This window comes from Gadus chalcogrammus, chromosome 5, assembly GCF_026213295.1.
Source record: "Gadus chalcogrammus isolate NIFS_2021 chromosome 5, NIFS_Gcha_1.0, whole genome shotgun sequence".
Taxonomy (NCBI): Eukaryota; Metazoa; Chordata; class Actinopteri; order Gadiformes; family Gadidae; genus Gadus; species Gadus chalcogrammus.
The window spans coordinates 14,394,929-14,419,481 of record NC_079416.1 but is presented as its reverse complement, the minus strand read 5'-3'; the positions used below and the strand labels follow the sequence as shown (position 1 = coordinate 14,419,481).

General features: G+C 42.3%; 2 protein-coding genes across 2 annotated transcripts in view; both read left to right on the top strand.

The window, feature by feature from the left end:
• The first annotated feature begins 302 nt into the window (after positions 1 to 302).
• On the top strand, positions 303 to 8,956 carry LOC130382531 (cleavage and polyadenylation specificity factor subunit 3). Its single transcript, XM_056590342.1, has 18 exons — positions 303 to 445; positions 546 to 609; positions 839 to 936; positions 1,385 to 1,513; positions 1,850 to 2,027; positions 2,212 to 2,301; positions 2,389 to 2,539; positions 2,814 to 2,989; positions 3,461 to 3,619; positions 4,087 to 4,233; positions 4,412 to 4,564; positions 5,058 to 5,166; positions 5,388 to 5,486; positions 5,611 to 5,705; positions 6,010 to 6,097; positions 6,461 to 6,527; positions 6,637 to 6,733; positions 7,486 to 8,956. Exons 1-18 carry the CDS (start codon positions 375 to 377, stop codon positions 7,591 to 7,593), a joined length of 2,079 nt encoding a protein of 692 aa, XP_056446317.1. The 5' UTR covers positions 303 to 374; the 3' UTR covers positions 7,594 to 8,956.
• Positions 8,957 to 19,000: 10,044 nt separating this feature from the next.
• The window catches only part of LOC130382581 (lysophospholipid acyltransferase 2-like), a 35,947-nt gene continuing 30,394 nt past the window's right edge, over positions 19,001 to 24,553 (top strand). Inside the window, exon 1 of the mRNA XM_056590413.1 lies at positions 19,001 to 19,556. Within this exon, the coding sequence (XP_056446388.1) occupies positions 19,473 to 19,556 (84 nt within the window). The 5' untranslated portion in view covers positions 19,001 to 19,472. The remainder of the gene's footprint in view (positions 19,557 to 24,553) is intronic.

The window sequence follows — 24,553 nt, the reverse complement described above, 5'->3', positions numbered from 1 at the left end:
CTTAAAGGAGCCGCACCGAGGGAAGCAACACGGGGGACACACTATATTCAACAAGGCTCCAATGACAGAGACAACATTGACCTATTATCTTATTGCATAGGCCTATGCGAATCATATTATTTCATTTGAATGCATCATTCTCGCTGCAACAACACATAATGCATCGTCCGGGAACCATGAACCACGGAAATTGATTCTTGTCGGATGTATTTTGGTTCCCGCCGGAAGTGTCTATGTCTAGGGCCCGCCCCGCCCCACTCCTTCATTCATCAACACATGCACGCATGAACAGTGTATTTGAAGCCGATTTTACTATATACTGAACATGATCTAGCCTATTTCTTTTATTTCTAAATATATTTGCTGAAGCAGCGATGGCGGCGAAACGTAAAGTGGAGGCGACTGTTCCCGCGGAGGAGAGCGACCAGCTCCTCATCCGACCCCTGTGGGTTCCCATCTCTCATGCTACATACATTATGATAAATATTCTTTATATATATTAGCCACGTGTTTGATCTGTGTGTTGAAACTGTTATATCTCGCAGGGGCGCTGGACAGGAGGTCGGCCGGTCATGCATCATCCTGGAATTCAAAGGCAGGAAAATAATGGTAATAACGTGGTAACAATGCTTACATTATATATTATACGAATGGCTTGTGTCTTTTGGATTATACATGGTTATAACTGTGCACTGTTTGTCACAGCAACACTGTTCCTCTACACGTATATTTAATATTATTACATGACACGTTTTAGAAAAAAATATATATTATGGGCAGTATTATTTATATTGCCAATATGTCATACCTGTTATTCCATGTCCACCGTGGAGTGCAGCTGGACTGCGGCATCCACCCAGGCTTAGAGGGGATGGATGCCCTGCCCTACATCGACCTCATAGACCCGGCGGAGATAGACCTGCTGCTCATCAGCCAGTGAGTTCACACTGAAGAGGAGGACTGCACCTTCTTCAGTCAAATACATAATCCAGGATTTGATAGATTACAATGCAATCACCCTCTACAATAAGTACAATTCTATTTTACCTGTAAAGATATCCCTCTTCTCTATATTTATATAGATTCAACTCACCTTTATGGTAAATCAATAGGCAATAATATTAAAGATAAGGGAGTAGAAAGTTTCAGTGGAGGCTTAATGGATGCGATATGCGTGAAATATCTATAATAAATTATGTAATCCATAAACATAAATGCCCAAATTAAGTGTGTCTTCAATTTGTAGCTCATATTTAATATGAGCTAGAATCCCCGCTCTCTGCCTCCCCCTGGTGTATCTGTGGGTAACTATATAACCAGTATAGCCAGTTATAACATGTACCAGGTGCAACCATTAACCTGGACTTCTACCTTCCTCTTTTAGCTTCCACCTGGACCACTGTGGAGCTCTGCCCTGGTTCCTTCAGAAGACCAGCTTCAAAGGCCGGACCTTCATGACCCACGCCACCAAGGCCATCTACCGCTGGCTCCTGTCTGACTACGTCAAAGTCAGGTTAGAAACACACGCTGTTTGAATCTGGACAAAGGAAAGGTTCTTAAAGGATACCCGGCGATGGCAGTGTTGTGGAGTGTAGAAGCACAGGGAGGAGACAGTAAGAGTGTACAATCTTATCACAGTAGGAGTTTAGCGGTTAAGCATCTTCGACTCTCAATGGAAAGTTTCCCGGTCCGATGCCCAATGCCTTCTGGTTTGCAAGATGCTTAACCCCAAACTACTGATTATAAATCACTGTGTATCTCTTTGGTCTGCAGAATGATTAATAGTAAATGGTAGCGTTGTACATGTAATTGTTCTGTATGTAATAATGATGGGACTGCTTGATGGCAGCAACATCTCCGCGGACGACATGCTGTACACGGAGACGGACCTGGAGGACAGCATGGAGAAGATCGAGACCATCAACTTCCATGAGGTCAAGGAGGTGGCGGGGATCAAGTTCTGGTGCTACCACGCGGGGCACGTCCTGGGGGCCGCCATGTTCATGATCGAGATCGCCGGTGTCAAGGTCGGGACCCCAACTCAAAAGGATCACCCATTTAGTAGCTTCCTTTCATCTCATTGTATTTGTTTGGTTTGTTGGTCATGTGTTTATTGGGATGTGTTGGGTTTGTTTATCAGGGCCTAGTGGAACTGTGTCTCTTGAGTATTACTTCAGCTGACCTGATGCTGTTTTCTGTGTTCCCTCTCAGATCCTGTACACTGGAGACTTCTCGCGCCAAGAGGACAGACATCTGATGGCGGCAGAGATCCCCAGCGTCAAACCAGACATTTTAATCATAGTACGTTCTGAGGTGACATCATACACTATGAACCCACTGCTCTGTAATGTGGCCGTGCGGCGCTCATGCTTAGATTGTTTCCCCCAGGAGTCCACCTATGGCACGCACATCCACGAGAAGAGGGAGGAGCGGGAGGCCCGGTTCTGTAACACCGTCCATGACATCGTCAACAGGGAAGGCCGCTGTCTGATCCCCGTGTTCGCCTTGGGCCGAGCCCAGGAGTTGCTGCTCATCCTTGGTGAGAAACACGCATCGCAGGTCCTGCTTTCTGGAGGTTCTTTGATAACCGTATTGGATGAGTCCTTTTTAACTCTGAGCTAGTGTCTCCGCCATGTGATTGTTGAGGTTGTGATATTTCCTCTCGCCTCCATGTGATGGTTGAGGTTCGGTGTGATGGTTCCTCTCCTCACCATGTGATGGTTTAGGTTGTGATGGTTGAGGCTCTGTGTGATGGTTCCTCTCCTCACCACATCATGCTGAGGTTGAAGTTGGGATGTTTCCCTTTCCTCCAGACGAGTACTGGCAGAACCACCCTGAGCTCCACGACATCCCCATCTACTACGCCTCCTCGCTGGCCAAGAAGTGCATGGCGGTGTACCAGACGTACGTCAACGCCATGAACGACAAAATCCGCAAGGCCATCAACATCAACAATCCCTTCGTCTTCAAGCACATCAGCAACCTCAAGGTAAGGATCATACGCCAGAATGCATCATGAGACTTTTTGGTGGAAGCACTATGTATAAGGCAGCCTACCATTTTCTAATTATGTATCCCATGTTGAGGACAGGATTCCGATTGGTTAATCGGTCAGATAGGACCATAAGTTTACTTCACAAGGCAAAAACCATAAACTCAAAGCCCTACAGAGGAAATTAAAATCTCAGATGATTAAGTTAATAAAAAAAGAATACAATATTAGAGATGAAAGAAAGTCATTTCTAATCCTCATTGGTTATTTTGGTATAAATAGAATGAACCCATCTGGGCTGTTAACCCTAACCCTAACTCTGACCCCTGACCCCTGACCTCTGACATTGGAAACAACGGGACTGCACCTCTTGGTTCATTCCTTAGGTCATTTGTAATGATCCAACCCGTTTGATAGATGATCTCTGGGTTGAGTGGGTTGTATTCAGTGCTGTAACTCTGTCCTCAGAGTATGGATCACTTTGATGACATCGGGCCCAGCGTTGTCATGGCGTCCCCGGGCATGATGCAGAGCGGTCTTTCCCGGGAGCTGTTCGAGAGCTGGTGCACCGACAAGAGGAACGGCGTCATCATCGCCGGCTACTGTGTGGAGGGAACCCTGGCCAAGGTGCTGACCCTACCCCTGACCCCTGACCCTAAGACGGTCCAAGGTCCTGTCGCGCCCGCACCCTGACCCTAACCCTGACGCCAGCCCTGACCCTGACCCTAGCTCTGGACCTAACCCTGGCCACGGTGCTGGTGCCCCCGAACCATAACCCTGACCCTAGCAGTGGATCAATGCACCTGAATCTCGTTCCAAAGCCACTGTCAGCTTGTGGTTTAGCTAGCTTGCTATGGCAGTAGCTTTTGGTCTTCACAGATTGATTCAAATCTGTTTTAGGTGAATGGGTGTCAGGTGATGTAATAACATGGGAAGTTAAACACCATAAAAAGGTTCTGCTGAGACAGCAACCTCACCGAGATGTCGGTGTTGCTCCGGTTTCTTTATGTTAGCCAAGCGCTTTAGTAAAGACATAAGAATTAGTACAACGTGAAGCTGGAACCCCCCCGCTGACCATCAGTGTGTCCCTGCAGCACATCATGTCTGAGCCCGAGGAGATCACCACCATGTCGGGCCAGAAGCTGCAGCTCAAGATGTCTGTGGACTACATCTCTTTCTCGGCCCACACTGACTACCAGCAGACCAGCGAGTTCATCCGGGCCCTCAAACCGCCCCACGTGGTAGGAGCCTTTGTTAGAGCCGGTCCAGAACACGGATCAGAATCGAGCATTTCCATTTGTACACAATGTTGTGCAATACTCCATCCTGTATCGTAAGAAGGTGTAATGCTACATCCTGTATTTTAATAAGGTGTAGTATTGAAGGTGTAACAGTACATCCTGCCTCCTGGCCGCTCAGATCCTGGTCCACGGGGAGCAGAACGAGATGGCCCGTCTGAAGGCGGCTCTGATCCGGGAGTACGAGGACAACGACCAGGTCCACATCGAGGTCCACAACCCCCGCAACACTGAGGCCGTCACCCTCAACTTCAGGGGGGAGAAGCTGGCCAAGGTGACCTTTGGCCTTTGGTAGCTCCTAAATTCCTCTATACTGCAGTGTTGGGCTTCACCTAAAGATCCAACGATATAGATATGAAGAACATACATTTACATTTAGCTGACATTTGTATACAACGCTTACAATAAGTACATTTGTCAGAAGAAGAGAAACAATATATCGCTGTCGGTACAGTAAGGATGTTCATAGATCCATGTGCCAAGCACCAACAATCGCTAGGTCAACTCCTTCCCCGTATACAACAAAGATAGCTTGGATAAGAATCACTTCACATTTCAATTAGAATTAGAAGTTATTCAAATTCAGTTATTGAGTAGTGTGTCGACTCAATAACTGTATGGTTATTGAGTAGACACACAAACGCAGCATTGTATTAAAAAAGGGTAATTGTACCAAACTGCCTGTCTTATAAGGGTGAACCTAATGCGTTCCGACGAGGTCTGAGCTCCACAGGAGGGAGAGGTTCTGATCCTGGTTCCCTCCGCAGGTCATGGGCTCCCTGGCGGATAAGAAGTGTGTGCAGGGCCAGCGGGTCTCCGGCATACTGGTGAAGAAGAACTTCAACTACCACATCCTCACCCCCTCGGACCTGTCCAGTGGGTTACTTTCACTTCCTCATCCCCTTCTTCTGCCTCCACAAAGTAGAGCAGCTGGAGCGGGTTCTCTAGCACTCATAGGTCAATCAAACAGTAGTACGCGAGTACGCTGCGTAGGAACACGTTTAAGACCAAGGAGAAAGATCTGCCGTGTTTTACACTTTTTAGGTTGAGGTTTTGAATTGTAGGATTTGAATGTTCCTGCTTGTTGTGTGTTGCAGCGTACACGGAGCTGGCCATGAGCACGGTGAAGCAGACCCAGGCCATCCCCTTCACGGGCCCCTACTCTCTGTTGGTCTGCCATCTGAGGAACCTCACTGGTGGGAGAGGAGCCTACTCTGTTATAAATAGATAGATATTATATATTTTATATGGTATGTCTTCATGTCCCCTTGGATCATGTTTTTTTGTCCTCATGTTTCCTTTCTAACCTTTATTTTTAAGGAGATGTGGAGGAGCTGGACGGGACGGAGAAGAACACCCTGAAGATCTTTAAGAGCATCACCCTGGTGCATGAGGCCGGCATGGTGACGCTGGAGGTCAGTAGCAACAAGCATCTTCTACTGAGATGAGGGGATCGCTTTATTTCTGCTGTGGTTCCTGCTGCTGCCTCAGGTCGCTCTGGATCTCATGTATCGCGCTGTATTTAACCGTGGGTTTCTGTCCCAACACTACCACGCCACTTCACAACCTGAGACCAAACTATGGGGTTCGACCCCAGAGTCGGTTCCTGTGGGCTGGGAGTCTAACCCCCAACCAGCACCGTATCACGTCCCTCTGCCTGCTATGGATGAGGATAACGTCCGCCTCTGGCTCTGAGCTAAACGTGTGTTCTCCCTCCAGTGGATCGCCAACCCTCTGAATGACATGTACGCTGACGCGGTGACCACCGTGGTGCTGGAGGTGCAGTCCAACCCCAAGGCCCAGAGAGGTGGGTTCAGCCTGAGGCAGCGTGGGGAGCTCAGCTGCTAGCTGATGATCATCATTAATAGGTTAACATCAACTGACTAAAGTGAAACTAGTCTATACTAAATGTCCCGGGTGAAGGCCTTTCTCAGGTGTAGTTCCTTCCTGCGTGTAGTTCCATCCTGTGTATAGTCCCTTCCTGTGTGTTGCTCCTACTTGTGTAAAGTTCCCTTCCTGTGTGTAGTTCCTTCTGGTGTGTAGTTCCTTCCTGTGTGTAGCTCCTGCCTGTGTAGCTCCTTCCTGTGTGTATTTCCTTCCTGTGCGTAGATCCTTCATGTGTGTAATTCCTTCCTGTTTGAGCTCATATTTGGTGTTGGGTTGGTTCCAGTGATGGAGTCTCAGTGTGTCATCGTGGACATGGAGGTGTACCAGGCCCGGCTGGAGGTCATGTTGCAGTGAGTCTTCTGTCCGCTCCACTTCTATCCGCACGGACACACTGAAGCATTAATCATAACTATGATATATATCGGACAGTGACAGCTGTGGGGACTGTGAAACCCACAGAGACATGTTCGGGGAGGACTGTGTGGAGTTCAGAGACAGCAGCAGCATGGCCGTGACGGTGGACGGGAAGACAGTGCTGATCTGCCTGGAGACCAGAGTGAGTCGTCAGCAACACCCTAACATACTCGCACACTCACGTTTACGCTAGAGCTGTGTTAAAAAAATCGATTTTCCGATTTTTAATCGATTCGCATATTAATGACCGATTATCGATTCGTACGTCCAAAGATCAATTTTTTTTAATTAATTTTTTATTTTATTTTTTTTTCAGTTTCAGTACTTCTCAGTTTATTAAGTGTGAGCAGTTTTAAAATAAAAATGCCTTTGGTAGCAACCGCTTTTGGGTGAATTCTTAATTATTTTCAAGCATAATAATAATGCACTGGTTAGTGTCCCAGTAGGAATCCACTGTTGCAGATATAGTCACCTCAATGATGTCCTCCATTTATTGTCCTGAATTATCTTTCTTGAAGGTAGATTGACCCTTAACCTTTTCATCAGTCTTCCAGCCATCAGTAACTACCAATACTTGTAAGATTTTCTGTTTAATATTGATATAATACTAGTTTTAATATGTTGCTTCTCTACACAGTCATGAAGTGAAGGAAACGGTTCAAATACATTTTTCATTTTTAATAACATTAACCCCCGAATCGAATCGAAAACGGATCGAATCGGAAATCAGATCAAAATCGGATCGAATCGGATGGAATCTGATAAAATCGGAAAAAATCGATTCTGAAACTTAAAAATCGGAATCGAATCGATTCTTGAAATTTGAATCGAAACCCAGCTCTAGTTTACGCTCAGCTGCGTTTTACTAACGCTCCTTCCCCCCCCCCCCCCCAGACGGCGAGCTACGAGGACGAGGCCGAGGCCATGGAGGACGAGTCCCTGAGGGAGATGGTGGAGCTGGCTGTGCAGCGGCTCTACGATGCGCTGAATCCCGTCATCTGAGGGGTCCCCCAGAAACACCAGCTACACCGGGGCTCAGACCAGCAGTCCTGGAGAGGAGACACTGGCTCCTTTAGTAACAACCTTCTGCTGCGTCCACCTGAGGCCTCCACAGGATTCATTATGGACTACTTGTAGAGCAGAGGGCATTGTGGGTCATTTGGTAGAATGTTATTATTTCTTTCAGAACAGTGAAGATGGGGGGCTTGAATGCGTCTCCACAGGGAACATCAGCAGAATATGACACAGACTTTAATAGTCCCAGCGTCCGTCTTAAATCACGACGGCCGTGCTCTTGAATTGGATCGAATTTATTAACCAATAATTATCAGCCTCTGTGAATCTACTAATGATGGCAGTAAAGCTAATTAGTAGTGAACATTGATTTTTGATCTTTTTGTATTCAATATGTTGTGAGTTGTGTTGAGCACTTTAGTTTGCGTTTTATTTATTTTCTTGTCAGGTAACATCTCCAAGTTTAGCTTCCAGTTCTCGTTTGTTTAATATGTCTGTATGTTGTTGTTTTTTGAGATTTTAATGCATGGCGTAACTGCAACGCTAAACTTTGATTAGTTTAATTTATTTATTTTAATGTGTATGTGGAGAAGCATAACATTCTAAGCTAATTATGAAGGAAAATAGTTCCTTCATGAATAATAAGTTAACGTTTGTTACAATCGACAAAACAGTACCGTCTAATATTGTTCGTTACATCTTGGACACTGGCCTAGATTTAGAGTTTTGCAAATGTTTACAATACAAGACAAGTTGAGTTTTGTTGTTACTTGTCAGGCAATGTTTAATGCAGCTCCTTTCAGTTTTTACTGTTTTGTGTGTTTAAAGTTATTTTAAAAAATATTGTCAAAATGTATGCACTAAATACACTAAATGTCTGGTATTCAAACTAAAAACTTGTTGATTGTATTTGTTTATCAGTTCTGGAGCTAGGAAAACTAATCTTATTTGAAACTTAGTGATGTCATGTATGTAACCTCTTATTATTGACAATGATTACTGTCTCAGTGGTGCACTGTTAGATAACTCTGGAGACACGGGTTGAATTCCTGCCGATGTTTGTTGCAAAATGGGTCTTGAAACATTTTTGTACCTTTTTGTTTGAAATGTACTTGACTTTTCTTGAAGTAATCCTGAAGTCACCTTTTTTTCTTTTTTTTTTAACAAAAGGAATTTACACAATTCTCTGCCTGTCTTTGTATGCATTGAACCATGGACTGGTGATGTTAAGCGTTAGTTCTTTCCACTCTACCACTGAGTAATTGTAAAATAATCTGTCGGATGATTGATTTTACATTAAAACAACATTCATATGTTTAAAAAAAAACACTTTAGTATCCGGTGTCTGTCTGACCACTGAGCCACAGCTGGAGATTGGTATATATTCGGAAGCATGTATCACATTCTATTCACAAAATTTCTATGTTAAAATAAAAACATGAGCAGGACTTGAACCTGGGTCTCCACCACTCTAAGCATCAATTAATTTGACATATTTTTGAATCTTCTATATCTGCCTAAATAACAATGCATGCATATTTGATTTGGGAATTGGGATAAGGTAGAAAATGTCACTTTCCCGGTTCTAACTATTTATCGCTCTTCAAATACATATTTCTGAGATAATGAGGTGAACTTGAATGCACCATGAAGCCTTGTCGCTCAAACCGTGCCCTACCGTTCAAAACAATGTAGATTGGGAGTCACTTTTCTAAGTGCAGAAGGGTCATTTGAGAGAGTCCGCGTCCGGTGGAATCCCGGTGTGAGAGGGGCATGACTGTTGTTTTTTGTTGGTCGTCATGAAAAAAACACAAGGGGTAACACTGTCGTTTTTATCAAATGAAACATGAGGGGTGACACTGTTGTTTTTTATTGCATTGTTAAGTTCGGAGGATAACACTCTAGAAAGCTCAGGTTCGGATCCCAGCAAAAACGTTGACAGGGGTACCACTGTGGTATTTTATTGGCCAACATGGAAAGAACATGTTGTTTTTTATTGGTCTTCATGAAAAAAAACATAAGGGGTAATACCGTTGTTTTTTATTGGTCATCATGAAAAAATACATAAGGGGTAACACTGTTGTTTTTTATTGGACATCATGAAAAAAAACATAAGGGGTAACACTGTTGTTTTTATCAAATGAAACATAAGGCGTACCACTGTCGATATTAATCAATTAGAACATAGGGGGTAACACTGTCGTTTATATCAAATGAAACATGAGGGGTGACACTGTCGTTTTTCTTTGGTCGTCATGAAAAAAACCATAATGGGTAACACTGTTGTTTTTTATTGGTCTAAATGAAAAAAAACATAATGGGTAACACTGTTGTTTTTTATTGGTCTAAATGAAAAAAAACATAAGGGGTAACACTGTTGTTTTTTATTGGTCGTCATGAAAAAAAACATAAGGTGTAACACTGTTGTTTTTTATTGGTCGTCATGAAAAAAAACATAAGGGGTAACACTGTTGTTTTTTATTGGTCGTCATGAAAAAAAACATAAGGGGTACCACTGTCGATATTAATCAATTAAAACATAGGGAGTAACACTGTCGTTTTTATCAAATGAAGCATAAGGGGTAACCCTGTCGTTTTTTATCGGTCGTCATGAAAAAAACATAAGGGGTACCACTGTCGATTTTAATCAATTAAAACATAGGGAGTAACACTGTCGTTTTTATCAAATGAAGCATAAGGGGTAACCCTGTCGTTTTTTATCGGTCGTCATGAAAAAAACATAAGGGGTACCACTGTCGATTTTAATCAATTAAAACATAGGGAGTAACACTGTCGTTTATATCAAATGAAACATGAGGGGTGACACTGTCGTTTTTCTTTGGTCTTCATGAAAAAAAACATAAGGGGTAACACTGTTGTTTTTTATTGGTCTTCATGAAAAAAAACATAGGGGGTAACACTGTTGTTTTTTATTGGTCTTCATGAAAAAAACATGAGGGGTAACACTGTTGTTTTTTAATTGGTCGTCATGAAAAAAAACATAAGGGAAATAATAGAATGACACACATACATTTTAATGTCATGTACATCCTCTTTATTGATATTTGATCAATGTGTATTGTCTTCGCCTCAGTGGTGCAGTGGAGTGCACTCTGTCTAACCCACTGGAGACCGGGGTTCAAGTCCGGTTGATGTCTACTGTTGGAAGACTCTTATCTCTAATTCACGCGAATTATAAAGTCAAGTATAACCTTTGTAATGACTTATTGCGCTGTCTTGATGGTGCATTGTTAAGTTCGGAGGTTAACACTCGAGAAAGCTCAGGTTCGGATCCCAGCAAAAACGTAGACAGGGGTACCACTGTGGTATTTTATTGGCCAACATGGAAAGAACATGTTTTTTATTGGTCGTCATGAAAAAAAACATAAGGGGTAATACCGTTGTTTTTTATTGGTCATCATGAAAAAATACATAAGGGGTAACACTGTTGTTTTTTATTGGACATCATGAAAAAAAACATAAGGGGTAACACTGTTGTTTTTATCAAATGAAACATAAGGCGTACCACTGTCGATATTAATCAATTAGAACATAGGGAGTAACACTGTCGTTTATATCAAATGAAACATAAGGGGTAACACTGTTGTTTTTTATTGGTCGTCATGAAAAAAAACATAAGGGGTAACACTGTTGTTTTTTATTGGTCTTCATGAAAAAAAACATAAGGGGTAACACTGTTGTTTTTTATTGGTCGTCATGAAAAAAAACATAAGGGGTAACACTGTTGTTTTTATCAAATGAAACATAAGGGGTAACACTGTCGTTTTTTATTGGTCTAAATGAAAAAAAACATAATGGGTAACACTGTTGTTTTTTATTGGTCGTCATGAAAAAAAACATAAGGGGTAACACTGTTGTTTTTTATTGGTCGTCATGAAAAAAAACATAAGGGGTACCACTGTCAATATTAATCAATTAAAACATAGGGAGTAACACTGTCGTTTTTATCAAATGAAGCATAAGGGGTAACACTGTCGTTTTTTATCGGTCGTCATGAAAAAAACATAAGGGGTACCACTGTCGATTTTAATCAATTAAAACATAGGGAGTAACACTGTCGTTTTTATCAAATGAAACATGAGGGGTGACACTGTCGTTTTTCTTTGGTCGTCATGAAAAAAACCATAAGGTGTAACACTGTTGTTTTTTATTGGTCATCATGAAAAAATACATAAGGGGTATCACTGTTGTTTTTTATTGGTCATCATGAAAAAAAACACAAGGGGTAACACTGTCGTTTTTTATTGGTCGTCATTCGTCATGAAAAAGAACATAAGGGGTAACACTGTTGTTTTTTATTGGTCTTCATGAAAAAAAACATAAGGGGTAACACTGTTGTTTTTTATTGGTCTTCATGAAAAAAAACATAAGGGGTAACACTGTTGTTTTTTATTGGTCATCATGAAAAAATACATAAGGGGTATCACTGTTGTTTTTTATTGGTCATCATGAAAAAAAACACAAGGGGTAACACTGTCGTTTTTTATTGGTCGTCATTCGTCATGAAAAAGAACATAAGGGGTAACACTGTTGTTTTTTATTGGTCTTCATGAAAAAAAAACATAAGGGGTAACACTGTTGTTTTTTATTGGTCGTCATGAAAAAAAACATAAGGGGTAACACTGTTGTTTTTATCAAATGAAACATAAGGCGTAACACTGTCGTTTTTTATCGGTCGTCATGAAAAAAACATAAGGGGTACCACTGTCGATATTAATCAATTAAAACATTGGGAGTAACACTGTCGTTTTTATCAAATGAAACATGAGGGGTAACACTGTTGTTTTTTATTGGTCTTCATGAAAAAAAACATGAGGGGTAACACTGTTGTTTTTTAATTGGTCGTCATGAAAAAAAACAAAAGGGAAATAATAGAATGACACACATACATTTTAATGTCATGTATATCCTCTTTATTGATATTTGATCAATGTGTATTGTCATCGCCTCAGTGGTGCATTGGAGTGCACTCTGTCTAACCCACTGGAGACTGGGGTTCAAGACGGGTTGTTGTCTTCCGTTGGAAGACTCTTATCTCTATTTCACGCAAATTATAAAGTCAAGTATAACCTTTGGAATGACTTTTTGCGGTGTCTTGATGGTGCATTGTTAAGTTCGGAGGATAACACTCTAGAAAGCTCAGGTTCGGATCCCAGCAAAAACGTTGACAGGGGTACCACTGTGGTATTTTATTGGCAAACATTGAAAGAACATGTTGTTTTTTATTGGTCTTCATGAAAAAAAACATAAGGGGTAACACTGTTGTTTTTTATTGGTCATCATGAAAAAAACCATAAGTGGTAACACTGTTGTTTTTTATTGGTCTTCATGAAAAAAAACATAAGGGGTAATACTGTTGTTTTTTATTGGTCATCATGAAATAATGCATAAGGGGTAACACTGTTGTTTTTTATTGGTCATCATGAAAAAAAACATAAGGGGTAACACTGTTGTTTTTTATTGGTCGTCATGAAAAAAAACATCAGGGGTAACACTGTTGTTTTTTATTGGTCTTCATGAAAAAAAACATAAGGGGTAACACTGTTGTTTTTTATTGGTCGTCATGAAAAAAAACATAAGGGGTAACACTGTTGTTTTTATCAAATGAAACATAAGGGGTACCACTGTCGATATTAATCAATTAAAACATAGGGAGTAACACTGTCGTTTTTATCAAATGAAACATGAGGGGTGACACTGTCGTTTTTCTTTGGTCGTCATGAAAAAAACCATAAGTGGTAACACTGTTGTTTTTTATTGGTCGTCATGAAAAAAAACATAAGGGGTAACACTGTTGTTTTTATCAAATGAAACATAAGGGGTAACACTGTCGTTTTTTATTGGTCGTCATGAAAAAAAACATAAGGGGTAACACTGTTGTTTTTATCAAATGAAACATAAGGGGTAAACACTGTCTTTTTTTATCGGTCGTCATGAAAAAAACATAAGGGGTACCACTGTCGATATTAATCAATTAAAACATTGGGACTAACACTGTCGTTTTTATCAAATGAAACATGAGGGGTAACACTGTTGTTTTTTATTGGTCTTCATGAAAAAAAACATAAGGGGTAACACTGTTGTTTTTTATTGGTCTTCATGAAAAAAAACATAGGGGGTAACACTGTTGTTTTTTATTGGTCTTCATGAAAAAAACATGAGGGGTAACACTGTTGTTTTTTAATTGGTCGTCATGAAAAAAAACATAAGGGAAATAATAGAATGACACACATACATTTTAATGTCATGTACATCCTCTTTATTGATATTTGATCAATGTGTATTGTCTTCGCCTCAGTGGTGCAGTGGAGTGCACTCTGTCTAACCCACTGGAGACCGGGGTTCAAGTCCGGTTGATGTCTACTGTTGGAAGACTCTTATCTCTAATTCACGCGAATTATAAAGTCAAGTATAACCTTTGTAATGACTTATTGCGCTGTCTTGATGGTGCATTGTTAAGTTCGGAGGTTAACACTCGAGAAAGCTCAGGTTCGGATCCCAGCAAAAACGTAGACAGGGGTACCACTGTGGTATTTTATTGGCCAACATGGAAAGAACATGTTTTTTATTGGTCGTCATGAAAAAAAACATAAGGGGTAATACCGTTGTTTTTTATTGGTCATCATGAAAAAATACATAAGGGGTAACACTGTTGTTTTTTATTGGACATCATGAAAAAAAACATAAGGGGTAACACTGTTGTTTTTATCAAATGAAACATAAGGCGTACCACTGTCGATATTAATCAATTAGAACATAGGGAGTAACACTGTCGTTTATATCAAATGAAACATAAGGGGTAACACTGTTGTTTTTTATTGGTCGTCATGAAAAAAAACATCAGGGGTAACACTGTTGTTTTTTATTGGTCTTCATGAAAAAAAACATAAGGGGTAACACTGTTGTTTTTTATTGGTCGTCATGAAAAAAAACATAAGGGGTAACACTGTTGTTTTTATCAAATGAAACATAAGGGGTAACACTGTCGTTTTTTATCGGTCGTCATGAAAAAAACATAAGGGATACCACTGTCGATATTAATCAATTAAAACATAGGGAGTAACACTGTCGTTATTATCAAATGAAACATAAGGGGTAACCCTGTCGTTTTTTATCGGTCGTCATGAAAAAAACATAAGGGGTACCACTGTCGATATTAATCAATTAAAACATAGGGAGTAACACTGTCGTTTTTATCAAATGAAACATGAGGGGTGACACTGTCGTTTTTCTTTGGTCGTCATGAAAAAAACCATAAGGGGTAACACTGTCGTTTTTTATTGGTCGTCATGAAAAAGAACATAAGGGGTAACACTGTTGTTTTTTATTGGTCTTCATGAAAAAAAACATAGGGGGTAACACTGTTGTTTTTTATTGGTCTTCATGAAAAAAACATGAGGGGTAACACTGTTGTTTTTTAATTGGTCGTCATGAAAAAAAACATAAGGGAAATAATAGAATGACACACATACATTTTAATGTCATGTACATCCTCTTTATTGATATTTGATCAATGTGTATTGTCTTCGCCTCAGTGGTGCAGTGGAGTGCACTCTGTCTAACCCACTGGAGACCGGGGTTCAAGTCCGGTTGATGTCTGCTGTTGGAAGACTCTTATCTCTAATTCACGCGAATTATAAAGTCAAGTATAACCTTTGTAATGACTTATTGCGCTGTCTTGATGGTGCATTGTTAAGTTCGGAGGTTAACACTCGAGAAAGCTCAGGTTCGGATCCCAGCAAAAACGTAGACAGGGGTACCACTGTGGTATTTTATTGGTCTTCATGAAAAAAAACATAAGGGGTAACACTGTTGTTTTTTATTGGTCGTCATGAAAAAAAACATAGGGGGTAACACATGTTTTTTTCATGACGACCAATAAAAAACAACAAAGGGGTAACACTGTTGTTTTTTATTGGTCGTCATGAAATAAAACATAAGGGGTAAAACTGTTGTTTTTTATTGGTCGTCATGAAAAAAAACATAAGGGGTAACACTGTTGTTTTTATCAAATGAAACATAAGGGGTAACACTGTCGTTTTTTATCGGTCGTCATGAAAAAAACATAAGGGGTCCCACTGTCGATATTAATCAATTAAAAACGGTCGTTTATAAGGGATAACACTGTCGTTTTTTATCGGTCGTCATGAAAAAAAACTTAAGGGGTACCACTGTCGATATTAATCAATTAAAACATAGGGAGTAACACTGTCGTTTTTATCAAATGAAGCATAAGGGGTAACCCTGTCGTTTTTTATCGGTCGTCATGAAAAAAACATAAGGGGTACCACTGTCGATTTTAATAAATTAAAACATAGGGAGTAACACCTATCGTTTTTATTGATATTTGATCAATGTGTATTGTCATCGCCTCAGTGGTGCAGTGGAGTGCACTCAGTCTAACCCATTGGAGACCGGGGTTCAAGTCCGGTTGATGTCTTCTGTTGGAAGACTCTTATCTCTATTTCACGCAAATTATAAAGTCAAGTATAACCTTTGTAATGACTTAGTGCGGTGTCTTGATGGTGCATTGTTAAGTTCGGAGGATAACACTCTAGAAAGCTCAGGTTCGGATCCCAGCAAAAACGTAGACAGGGGTACCACTGTGGTATATTATTGGCCAACATGGAAAGAACATGTTTTTTATTGGTCGTCATGAAAAAAAACATAAGGGGTAACACTGTTGTTTTTTATTGGTCTTCATGAAAAAAAACATAAGGGGTAACACATGTTTTTTTTATTGGTCGTCATGAAAAAAAACAAAAGGGGTTACACTGTTGTTTTTTATTGGTCGTCATGAAAAAAAACAAAAGGGGTAACACTGCTGTTTTTTAATGGTTGTCATGAAAAAAAACACAAGGGGTAACACTGTTGTTTTTATCAAATTAAACATAAGGGGTACCACTGTCGATATTAATCAATTAAAACATAGGGAGTAACACTGTCGTTTTTATCAAATGAAACATGAGGGGTTACACTGTTGTTTTTTATTGGTCGTCATGAAAAAAAACAAAAGAGGTAACACTGTTGTTTTTTATTGGTCGTCATGAAAAAAAACATTAGGTGTAACACTGTTGTTTTTTATTGGTCGTCGTGAGAAAAAAAACATAAGGTGTAACACTGTTGTTTTTTATTGGTCGTCATGAAAAAATACATAAGGGGTAACACTGTTGTTTTTTATTGGTCATCATGAAAAAAAACATAAACTGTTGTTTTTATCAAATGAAACATGAGGGGTAACACTGTTGTTTTTTATTGGTCATCATGAAAAAAAACATAAGGGAGAACACTGTTGTTTTTTATTTGTCGTCATGAAAAAAAACATAAGGGGTAACACTGTTGTTTTTTATTGGTCGTCATGAAAAAAAACACAAGGGGTAACACTGTTGTTTTTTATTGGTCGTCATGAAAAAAAACAAAAGGGGTTGCACTGTTGTTTTTTATTGGTTGTCATGAAATAAACATAAGGGGTAACACTGCTGTCTTTGTCAAATAAAATATAAGGGGTAACACTGTCGATATTAATCAATTAAAACATAGGGGGTAACACTGTCGTTTTTATCAAATGAAACATGAGGGGTGACACTGTCGTTTTTCTTTGGTCGTCATGAAAAAATCACAAGGTGTAACTCTGTCGTTTTTTATTGGTCGTCATGAAAAAAACCACAAGGGGTAACACTGTTGTTTTTTATTGGTCATCAAGAAAAAAAACATAAGGGGTAACACTGTTGTTTGTTATTGGTCGTCATGAAAAAAACATAAGGGGTAACACTGCTGTCTTTGTCAAATAAAATATAAGGGGTAACACTGTGGTATTTGATTGGTCGTCATGAAAAAAAACATATTTGAAAAAAAAAAAAAAAGGGTCCTTGTCAAATAAAATATAAGGGTATAAGTAACACTGTTGTTTTTCATCAGTCATCATGGGAAAAAAACATATGGGGTAACACTGTCGAAATGTATCGAATAAAACATAGGGGGTAACACCAGGGACGCGGGAAGTCAGTCCGAGGGGAGGGTGCTGAGAGAGAGTCAATATAATGACGTCATAATAAATGCTGTGCAACATCCATTGTTTACAGAGACGAGATGACGGGAGACGTCACATTCAGGGCTCCGCTCTGACAAACACTCTAGCCTACTCTTGTGTAAAAAGAGTTCTGCCAAGAGTTCTCCCCGTCCGGGATTATACACAGCGTTATAACAAGGATCCAGGAGGTTATTTCTAAAGGTCTACAAAGGAAAGTGACAATAAAAGAAAGCCTTCATTTTCATCCAGAGCTATGAGTTGTCTGATATGAGGAAAGTGACGGTTTCTCCGTCAAGTGAACCGTCCGTCTTTGCTCTTTTTTTGCCAACCAGTATATGTGCGGGATTCCAGAATCAAAACGATAACATTCAAAATGTCTATTACTATGGCAGCAACATTTTACACCAGTTTTAGAATGTTCACTACAACAGATATTGAACACCAACATGCTTATGTAAAATCAGCATAGTACAATATTCAGCTATGGACAGTTGTTCTGTGTTGTGCGTAGCCTACATCAGCCTACACAGACAATGTTCTAAATAAAATGAAATGATAATATGATAAATATCATATAAAGGCTGGATGTCAATAATTTAAGGGAAAATCATGTTGTATGATAAAATTATATATATAAAAAAAAAAAAGTATTGATTTGTTCAGAAAACTTTCTCACTTGCAGTTACAGCCAGGGGCCGCTAGGGGGGGATGCTGCAGCACCCTAAGCACCCCCACTTCCCGCGTCCCTGCAGCATGACTTGAATCAGGCGCAGCTGGTGTTCTTGATTCTTTGGACCAGTTTAAACTTCTCAAACTTCTTCTACATGTGTAGCCCCCTACAGTACTCCAAAGTACCCTAGGGGTGGGTAGCCCCATTTGAGAACAGCTGCTTTAGACCAGCGGTGATGGAAAACAAATGCAACCTCTAGAGGGCGCTCACGCACTAAAGACCAAGCGCTGGTCTTTAATATACAGTATATCACATATAAAAACAAAATATCAATTTATAGAATAAAAACGTTATTTTCTATAAAAATATGTAAACATTATGCAATATATTACAGATCCGCGCCTGCCTAGGACAATACATGCAAAAAACCTCCTGGAGAGAAAACATAGATAACGTGTCCAAACAACATAATAAGAACCGGTTACGTTTTGTGCAAAAGTAAGTCTCATAAACAGGATAAATCCGGTATATTTAGCTGATTTAGGATTTTAAAGTACTTCAACCCTCCTCTCGCCATGGAGCATCACCAACACCAAATCCCATAATGCATCCTGGTTAACAGGCCCTACGTGTCTCAAACGCATTCTTTTGGTGACACTTCGCTAAATGGTACGAAGAGCTCCCGTCCATCAGCTGTAATTGGCTTTTGAAAACCGCAAATCAAAACCCACCATGGACACAATTGGTTGCGGGATTTCACTTTCTCCTCTCTGATTGGACGAAAACACCAAGGCCGGACCTGTTGTTTTCCCGCCCACACGGTTCTCTGGCGCACGAACCAAGCAGAGCTCACACAGCCAGAACACCAGTCCGTCTGAAACCTGTCAGTCAGAGACCAGTCCGGGAGACCAGTCCGCCTGAGACAAGTCCGTCTGAGACCATTCCGGGAGGAGAGACCCTGCGACCAATCCGGGAGGAGAGCCGTTGAAACCAATCCGCCTGTGACCAGTCCGGGAGGAGAGCTGCTGAGACCTGTCCGGGAGGAGACCAGTCCGTCTGAAACCAGTCCGTCCGAGACCAGTCCGTCCGAGACCAGTCCGGGAGGAGAGAGACCAGTCCAGGGACATCCAGGGGGACCGGGCAGCCATGGCGACGCAGACCCTCTCATCCTGCACCGGGTCCACGATGCTGCAGCCCATCAGCGACATCATCAACCTCCCGCTGGACCAGGTAAGCCTCCACCTCAGGACCAGGGTGGCTCCTCTCGGCCCGGGAGGAGGTCTGGGGTCAGACCCTTTGGAGGTCCATCTTTAGTGTTTTGATGGTTTCCGATCGGGTGGACGTGAAGATGCGCAGAACAGAAATGACCGCTGGTTAGACGAAGCGAGCAGCGAGCTGCAACCGTCATCTTGCTTTCCTTTTCGGGTTCTCCTGAACTGAAGTGCGCATCGCTTCATCGGTTCGGCCTCTTCTGGGTCGTGTTATGGCCATCCCTTAATAACCTTCATGTCCACAAGACACCTTAAGCGGGGACGAGACCGTAGAATCCCGTTTGCTTCCCAGCCGCACTACCCACGTTAGATAACTTGTAGAGAGCAGGGTTCTGCTGGAAGTTTACCGCCTCTGAACGAATAACAAACTGTAGGCCTAATCACGGATGATGACTCATTTTGATCTTTTTTGCGGACGATGTTATCCATTTATCGAAGATTTGATCAAAGCAACGTATAGGCTATACCAGTGTGTATGTGTGTTTGTGAGAGTGTGTGTGTGTGTGCGCACGTACGGAGAGTTAATGATGAACCGGGGGAGGCGAAAGGGCTGTCTGTCTGCACATCCCCGTGTTGGATGAATACAGAAGGAACCGCAACTTCTCATCCCGAGTAGTGACGTAGCCGTGCTGAATTGTGTAACAACAAGGTGTGGTTCAGCGGACGTTTCTTTATACACGTTGATTTCCCGAAACGGGATTTGTTGTACAGCGTATGACGGGTTATAGCACGCGTTTAAGGCGGATGCTTCTCTCTTACTCGCTCACTCTCACACACAGACACGTACACACATACACGCACAAAAAAGTAGGCAGTCAACAGTTTTTTTCCTGACTAACCATCATCATCATAACATTCATCGAAAGTCGTTCCTCTTTTGCCAAATAGTGACCACAGTTTCTATTGGTCGTAATGACCAATATAAACTTGGTCTATTGGTCTAAAATTCTCAAAACAAAAATATTTTCTTCAAGTATAATTATTTACAATTTCAAACACAAATTATATTAACTAAAAAAATATGCTGGTGTGCAGAAACACACCAGCAGTCCCTAATTACGGGTTTAAGACCAAAACCGTCTCGAATGAGGAACACTGAAAGCAACGTATGTAAGCACTATGTTATGTGGTGATGTCATCCACCCAACTGGCTGCTGAGTTTCACCCGTTTCAGGGAAACCTCACACACACACACTCTCTGTCTACGCTCAACACCAACACACCCTCGAAGCCCAACCAACACTTCCCTTCCGACCAGGGGGTTTCTTATCCTTGATGCTGGCGCCTCCTACCGTGAAACGATAGAGATGAGTTCTGACTCACCCTTACACCTTTCCCCCTGGAATGAAGCACACACGCACGCACACACACACACACACACACACACACACACACACACACACACACACACACACACACACACACACACACACACACACACACACACACACACACACACACACACACACAAACACTTTTTACATGCAGTGGCTGGCAGTTGTTATTTCAAACCTCTCTGTTGAGATAACAACTGAGACCATGAATGAGATCTGGTCTTTTTGCCTCGCCCTTAATCACGTGGTCTGTGGTTCACCTGTCCCCTTGTCACCTGTCAGCTGTACTCCCCCTCCCCCCCTCCCCTGCAGTGAGGGACTGTGTGTGTGTGTGTGTGTGTGCGCACAAAGTCTCGTGTGAGCTTCCTTGTGTGACGTGTATGTTCTTCAGATGTGGTGATGAATGAACGTTGGTTCCAGTGAAGTCTTTAACTCCTAAACGTGTATGGGACCGTTAACACCGTTCTCCTGCCCAGCCTGAAGTGTTCCTGACTGGGACACTTGATTGATTGCATGACACCATGTTGTTTGACTGGTATGTTCTCCTCTCTGGGCCGGATGTCTCCTACAGCCTGCAGCGTTTGGCTTCCTCATTCATCCCTCCTCACCCTCTACCCCTCTCACCTTCTCACACTCTCACCCTCTAACCCTTCCACCCTCTTGATAACCTTTGTGACAAATGTATTCTTCAATGCAAATGGATTGAGCATTGAATTTGATTGAGATATCCAATTTATTTATAACATTGTTATAATGAACTCCATCGTGTTAGGCCTCATTCTTCAACCTTCATACTTGATCTCCTCTGTGTAATGTTGACAACGTGGGTGTTGTCACACATATGCAGGTGTTCATCACGCTTGCCTGCTGTGTTGAAGGGGGTGGGGGTCGAAATCTGAGCTCAAACTGTCTTCCCTTTCCACCTCTCTATATGTCTCTCTATGGCTCTATAGCTCTCTCTATGTCTCTTTCTTTATTTATGCCTCTCTGTATGTCTACCTGTCTCTCTGTCTCTATCTTTGTCTCTCCAGCGCTCTGTATGACTCTTTATGTCTCTTTGTATGTCTCCCTGTCTCTCTCTCTCTTTGTATGTCTCTCTGTTTGTCTCTCTAGCTCTTTTTATCTGTTTGTCTCTCTCTATGTCTCTATAGCTCTCTACATGTCTCTTTCTTTATTTATGTCTCTCTGTATGTCTCCCGGTCTCTGTCTCTGTTTGTCTCTCTAGCTCTCTCTTTCTCCTTATGTCTCTCTGTCGCTGTTTCTCTTTGTGTTTCTCTATGTGTCTTTCTGTCGCTCTCGATGTCTCTGTGTCTCTCTTTATGTCTCTCTGTGTGTCGCTCTGTCCTTCTCTCAGTCTCTCTCTATGTCTCTGTGTCTCTATATCTCTCTCTGTCTCTCTGTGTCTCTCTATCCCCAAGGGAAGCTGGGACGCCATTCATTCTTCGGGCACATTCCTGTCATTGTGCCTCCTCCTGTCCTGCTGTACAATAGACGTCCAGTCTCCTCTCATCTCCTCTCATCTCCTCTCGTCTCCTCTCGTCTCCTCTGTTCTCCTCTCGTCTCCTCTCGTCTCCTCTCGTCTCCTCTCGTCTCCTCTCGTCTCCTCTGGTCTCCTCTCGTCTCCTCTCGTCTCCTCAGCAGAGCCACTGTTTTCAGAAAGCGCTGCTTCAGGGTTTGCTCTCTGCGGGCACACTGGTCTCTGCTGGGGAGACTGGCACTCAGAACCCTTGAGGTAAACACTGATGGTGTTTGCATGTGAAGTAAGTGGCAGGATCATCCAGTGTTTTTTTGTAACGATGTCCACCTGCCCTTCTGATTTGTTTTTAGCAAGCAGAGGCCGCAGTGATGTGCCCTGCCATTAGAGTGCTTCAAGAAAAGGCAAAGCTGAGTGTTTTGTTCAACCAATGTTTTCCCGCTGGCTGTGAAAACAACCGTTGTGTTATTGCACGATATCCAAGTGTGACGATGGGGAGGGCCCCGCTAATTGAAAAGGAAAGAGTCGTTTGTTGAAACCAAATAGTCTTCGTGTTGGCTCGAACCAAAACCAATGAGGATTTTTATTTCGACCAGATGCCCTTTCTTACCCACTTTCTAACGTGTATGACAATGTCCTCAAGAAGTAGTTGGTGTAATCCCGGTTTGTGTAAGCTGAGCTTTTGTTCAGAGCTTCAAAGAATGTTGTTCTGGGGACATTAGGCACATGCACGCGCACGCACACACATGCACACGCACACGCACTTTAGATTGCTGCGTCGCATCCTGTGGTCACAAAATATGCAGGGTCCGGCTCACTCCAACAATCACTCCACTGTGTGTGTGACATATTGGATCCCAATTTTCCTCCACGTCTTTTATGGTGACAACAACCAAGCTCTTGTTTTATCCCCACCCCCCTCCCAGCCCTATTGTCCTGCAGTGATGCTGAACCCTCAGTACGCTGTCGGGAGGGGGCGAGGGCGCCCACTCTCTTCTGCTTCCAGTGAAATGTCCCCCAGCACATCCACCCAGAGCGCTCGCTAACACGGACCAGAAGTGTGAAAGCTCCGGCCCAGCGTTTTCTATGCACACGTTTCATTTCGTGATAAGGTGGTTCCCATTGTGGGCCACTGGCCCACGGTTAGGGGACATGAGGATGTCTTCGAAGGCCTCTTTCCCCATGTCTTCAACGCCCTATGAGCGCTATTACTGTTACTTAATGTTATGTTAATGAAAGCTTTCATCAAAAGCGACTTGCTGTGAAATCGGAAACTTGATGCTCAATCTCAGGATTACGGAGTTGAAAACCCTGAAATCGTTCCACTGCCCCCGTGAGAGGAACGATTGGGCCATGTGTTGCTGTGCTGTGGTTGGAATGACTACCACAACTTGTGATGGTGATTCCACATTTGGTTGATGGGGACGCTGCTGCTGTCATGTCCATGTTGGCGGCTTTTGATTTGCGTCAGGCGTCTTTGTTGGTTCCCTGTTCGAGTCCCTGGAGCTTGGGCCCCGGGGTCTCTGATTCTGGGGCCCTGGGGCTTCTGGTTTTGGGCCTCTCGGCTCTGCGTGGAGCCCTCCTTCCCTCCGTGCCCGGTTTAATTGGCTGCTCTCTGGGGAGTCTTCTTCCATGCAATTGATTCCTCTTCCTGCTGCCTCTCCTCTAATGAAGTGTCGCAGGCTGTCGCCCGCACCTCAGCGCGAAGGCAACACGAGGCGTGTGTGATTTCTCCCGGGAAGTCGCTGGGTGACTCACGGACCACTCAACGCTATCTGTGTGTGTGTGTGTGTGTGTGTGTGTGTGTGTGTGTGTGTGTGTGTGTGTGTGTGTGTGTGTGTGTGTGTGTGTGTGTGTGTGTGTGTGTGTGTGTGTGTGTGTGTGTGTGTGTGTGTGTGTGTGCGCACCAGCGTAAAATGAATTGAGCAAGAGTAAATAATGATGTAGCTCAAAGGTTGGCCCGGTCTTTGTTTGCTCGAAGCCAATGGTTATTTGATCTCTATTCGCCGGTCAATGTGAACGTGGCTAGAGTGTTGACCTAAAGAAGGCTTCTACTGTAATAAGGAACTTGTTCACTTTATTTCCCCTGGATACATAATGTTACACTGTTAGAAAGAAGATGGTGGATATTCACATTAAAATTTATCT

Excerpts from the sequence above, each read along its gene's own strand:
- LOC130382531 (XM_056590342.1), top strand. The coding sequence starts at position 375 with ATGGCGGCGAAACGTAAAGTGGAGGCGACTGTTCCCGCGGAGGAGAGC. Across the intron at positions 4,234-4,411 it reads CCCTCAAACCGCCCCACGTG|ATCCTGGTCCACGGGGAGCA; the intron begins GTAGGAGCCTTT and ends CTGGCCGCTCAG. Across the intron at positions 4,565-5,057 it reads GGGGGGAGAAGCTGGCCAAG|GTCATGGGCTCCCTGGCGGA; the intron begins GTGACCTTTGGC and ends TTCCCTCCGCAG.